Below are 4,212 nucleotides of genomic sequence, written 5' to 3'. Positions count from 1 at the left end.
AAATAGATCTTTGTCTTCACGAGTTTACAAGCAATAGATGTTTGTCTTCAGGTGCAATGTTTCACCATATAAAGTACTTGAGTGTTTTCATCACGTCCTTTACCATGTGCGGTAGTGAGATATACTCGATGCAGTAGTCTTCCAGTTCCGTGCAACCATGGCGCCCAGCCAGCCTCAGAGTGGCCAAAGCGTACTCCGGCGTCATCTTCTCCGCCAGCAGGTTCTCGCATAGCCGCTTCATCCTCTCCAGGCGGAACCGGCATGCTGCCGCCAACATTTCTCCAGCGACGGTCATCGTTGAATGCCCGGTGGCAGGAGCAACTAGGTCTTCGACGCAAGGCGGCTTGTCGGTGTAGATGAAGTGTAGGATGGCCTTGAAAACCACGGCTCTAATGCCATCAATATTCACATGGTTGGTTCCCGATTCTTCCACCAGATCGTACAGCGCCGGCGAGCGTGCGGCGATCACGAACCTGTGCGCGCAGATCTCGATCTCCTCTACTACGAATTTCACATCCCAACCCTCCTCACTCGCTAGCAGCCGCTCGAGATGCCAAGCCAGGTTGGATGGTGGCACGATCATCGGTACGGGGACAGGGCCGCCCGTTGCGATGGTGCTGCTAGTGGAGGATCCTGTGGTTACCGCAAGTCGGCATTGTACGGTAAAAGAGTCGTCATGTCCCACGTAGTGTGAGTTTGCATATGCCACCGTGATGAATTTTGGCCACCCCATTCTATGGCACGCCCTGCCGGCAAAGATGTGTGTTAGATTATGGGGAGGAAACGGATGCGACTTGTCGGTGGGGTGGACGGGCTTAAAGGTCGCTGTTGCTTTCACCTTAGTTTCATCGTCGTTTATGGTAGGCCAAACGAAGACGCCAATGTACTCCGACGTGTCCTCTGGTTGTCCTGATGGGGTCACCTCTATGGTCCACTCGTAACCCCCCACCTGGAAACTGCCAGATCGGATGTACTCACCGACACTATGCACCTCCCTCACCCAGCTCAAGCTTTGAATGGTGAACTCGTGCGTGCCAATAACCACCGCAGGCGGATTATACCTTGACGCGCTTGTCATTGTTTCTCTGTTGCCGCTGCCCTCGCAGGTGCCGGTGGAAGAAGTATTAGCGGGAGATCTTTTGCGGGCCATTGTGGTCTTAGCTAGTTTCTTCGTGATCTCATGTATGAAAGAGGGGCATGTCTTTTCGAGTTCTTTGTACTCCTCGGTGGCCTCCACAGCGTCGTACACGTCTGGGTCGGACGCCATGAACTCGATGCACGATGCCTCAAGCTGCTGGCAGCTCTGCCGGCCGTCCACCTGCACCAACGTTGTCATGACATTTTCGACGTCCATGCTCTCGGAGAGTATCTTCTCGCACATGAGCCTAAGCCTCTCTAGGTCATAGAGATCCGCGGCCACGAGCAGGTCCTGTGCCATGGCCACACGGCATCTTCCTCTCCTGGGTGTAGGCTGCTCGTCGGTGTAGATGAAGTAGAGCATCGCCCTCAAGGTGGAGGCGCTCATGCCGTCCATTATGAAGCGCCGCGTGCTCCGCTCCTTCATGTCCCCGCATAAGAACTGGGCGCGGAATACAGGCGACCGCATGGCCATTACCAGCTTGTGCGCCTCGATCTCGGTACCATCCTCGAGGACGAATGTCACGTCCGGCTCGGGCGACTGCCTCTCCCTGAGAAGCCTGTGCAAGTCTTGGGAGATGCTGGGGGGCGGAGGAACGGAGACGAAGCAGTTCCTGGTGCTGGTGGCGGAGTTGTTCTCCTGCTGCTGGAGGAGGACCTCGACGGTGCAGTGTATGGTGAGGCAGTCGGCGTCCGTGTCGACGTAGCGCGACTCATGGCGCCGGAACGCAACCGGGACGGCGAGCTCCCAGGCGACTGCGCCCGTGGACCAAGCGAGAAAGGTCCTGGGCTTGTCGCTACGCCACACGGCGGCCGGGAACCTGCCGGTGCCGCTGCGCTCGTCGATCCGGAGGCTGGCCATGGCGACGACGTCCTCGTCGGTCTCGTTCTTGGAGAGCTCCAGGGAGATGGACGCCAGGCCGCATCGCGCGCTGCGATCGTGGAGGCGACACACGAGGGCCCAGATGAAACCGCCGGCGTGGAAGCTGCCGGACCGGACGGATCCGACGAGCGCCTCCCGCGCCGTGCTGTAGCCAGCGATGTCGAACTGGTGCGTGGCTTGCGCGAACGCAGACCTGTGCGTCGACCGCGTCTTCTGCGACGGCGCCGCCATGATCGATTTGACCATAACCTAGCTGCACGGTGTAACAAGATCGATCCCTATATACACGATAGACACTTTTTTTTAGCCGTACGATAGAGAAATTTTATGGTTGGTTGGTTTTTTCTAGACAAACTCGGAAGTTTTTATCAAAGGACGCCGATAACTGCCAGACGTGTGGGCGTTAAGGGGACTGCCCACATGTTTTGTGTGGTGTCTAAGAGTACCAGCCCACACGTCTACGTGTGGGCAAAACAACTAGCATCCGCACACATCTTTTTTTCCTCGTGGTTCCTCTCATACACCAACGTGTGGGCAAAATGTTTAACACCCACACAACCTCTCTCAGCCACCTACCTCACGGTCCCGCGTGCCCCGCGTGACAGTCACCATGCGTCCCCGCGGTTGCCATGGTCCAGACCCTCTTCAATGTCCGTTTACCTGCAGTTGCCATGTCACTGAACTACAGTTGCCATGTCGAACAACTACAGTTGCCATGGTTGCTCAACTGCAGTTGCCATGTATGGTCTGGTCTGCTGCAGTTACCATGATTTTAAAAATTTAGGATTTGCCATCTACTAACACTACGCAGTTGCCATATATGGCCTGGTCTACTACAGTTGCCATGATTTCAAAACTTTAGGAGTTGTCACCTACTAACACTAGGCAGTTGCCATGTAGCACTATAAAAAAGGCATGGCAAAAAAACATGTTCGGGTAAAAGAGAGAGTTGTCATGTGCTCATAAGCCTGCTAGGGCAGTTGCCTTGTAAAAAGAAAGAGTTGTCATCTGCTTACGTGCACTCTAGGGCAGTTGCCATGTATCATGCAAAAACACATGGCAACTCGGATAAAAAAAGAGTTGCCATCTGCTTACAAGTAAAGCTATGGCAGTTGCCATGTACCCTGCAGAAAAACATGAAAACTGACAGTTTTGGGTATGGGCGAGGAGACGGGCGTGTGGGCGAAGTGATAAACACCCACACACCAGCCCCTCTGCGTGCGTGGAAACTGGTGTGTGAGAGAATTGCTAAACACCCACACACCAGCTCCCGCGTGATGAAAAAATGACGTGTGGGCGACCGGGTGAATGCCCACACATCAGCCCAGTCCTACGTGGCACATAAAAACTGTTAGAACGCGTCAAGATTCGTGCAAAATTGGTTGGACGAGGATCCATGCATGTGGGCGAGTTGCCAGACGCCCGCACATGTGGGCGTTAGTGTTTTCATTATTAAATCATGAAAACGTTTACACAGACGAAAGAAAGTCCATCCGGCTGGCCTAACCACACATGTCGGCTAGCCGGAAGCGATAAAGCATGTTTCGCAAGTTTGTGAGCCTCAACATTCGAGCTCCTAAATTCGTGACTAATATTATATGCCTAAAAAGTAGATATATGATCTAATATTTCATGTACAAGTGCTCCATAAACCGTCGGGTTTCTTTCTCAGACATCTTCCATGAGACCACGACCACCTTGCAATCGGATGAAACTTGAATCCTCCGCTCATACAGATCCTCTGCCAGAGAAAGAGACTCCCTAATTGCCAAGCATTCAAGAGTGGTTGGGTATGAGATTCTCATGAACACCACTGCCGAAGCTCCCAGGAAAGCACCTGAGTGTTCTCTGCATATAGCTCCCACAGCTCCGTATCTCCCTTCCTCTCCCAACTGCGGCGTCCACATTAATTTTTGCTGCTCCCGCCAGAGGTGGTATCCAGTGTGATGGTCGAGGGCTAGACCTTGGTGCCGATACTCATGGCTGTTTTATAACCTCCAACTCTCTCAAATATGACTGCACAAAGGAGTGTGTTGAGAATGGACTTTTGTATATCTGCTCATGAATCGCCTTACATCGTGCACCCCATATATCCCAGAGTGTGACCACAAATTTTATGAACTCTGCTTGAGGCAGCACTTCTTGCATGGAGAATAACCAATCTTTGGCAATGTCATTGATGTTTGTACTAA

The 4,212-nt window shown here is 53.0% G+C and overlaps 1 protein-coding gene across 1 annotated transcript; it reads right to left on the bottom strand.

Annotated features, from left to right (window-relative positions):
- Positions 1-1,999, bottom strand: LOC119282605 (BTB/POZ and MATH domain-containing protein 2-like). Its single transcript, XM_037562774.1, has one exon. The coding sequence runs from the start codon at positions 1,997-1,999 to the stop codon at positions 62-64; it is 1,938 nt and encodes a 645-aa protein (XP_037418671.1). The 3' UTR covers positions 1-61.
- Between the last annotated feature and the right edge of the window lie 2,213 nt (positions 2,000-4,212).

Source organism: Triticum dicoccoides, chromosome 3B (assembly GCF_002162155.2).
Source record: "Triticum dicoccoides isolate Atlit2015 ecotype Zavitan chromosome 3B, WEW_v2.0, whole genome shotgun sequence".
Lineage (NCBI taxonomy): Eukaryota > Viridiplantae > Streptophyta > Magnoliopsida > Poales > Poaceae > Triticum > Triticum dicoccoides.
Note: the sequence above shows the minus strand (reverse complement) of the source record. Positions and strands in the feature narration are given on the sequence as shown.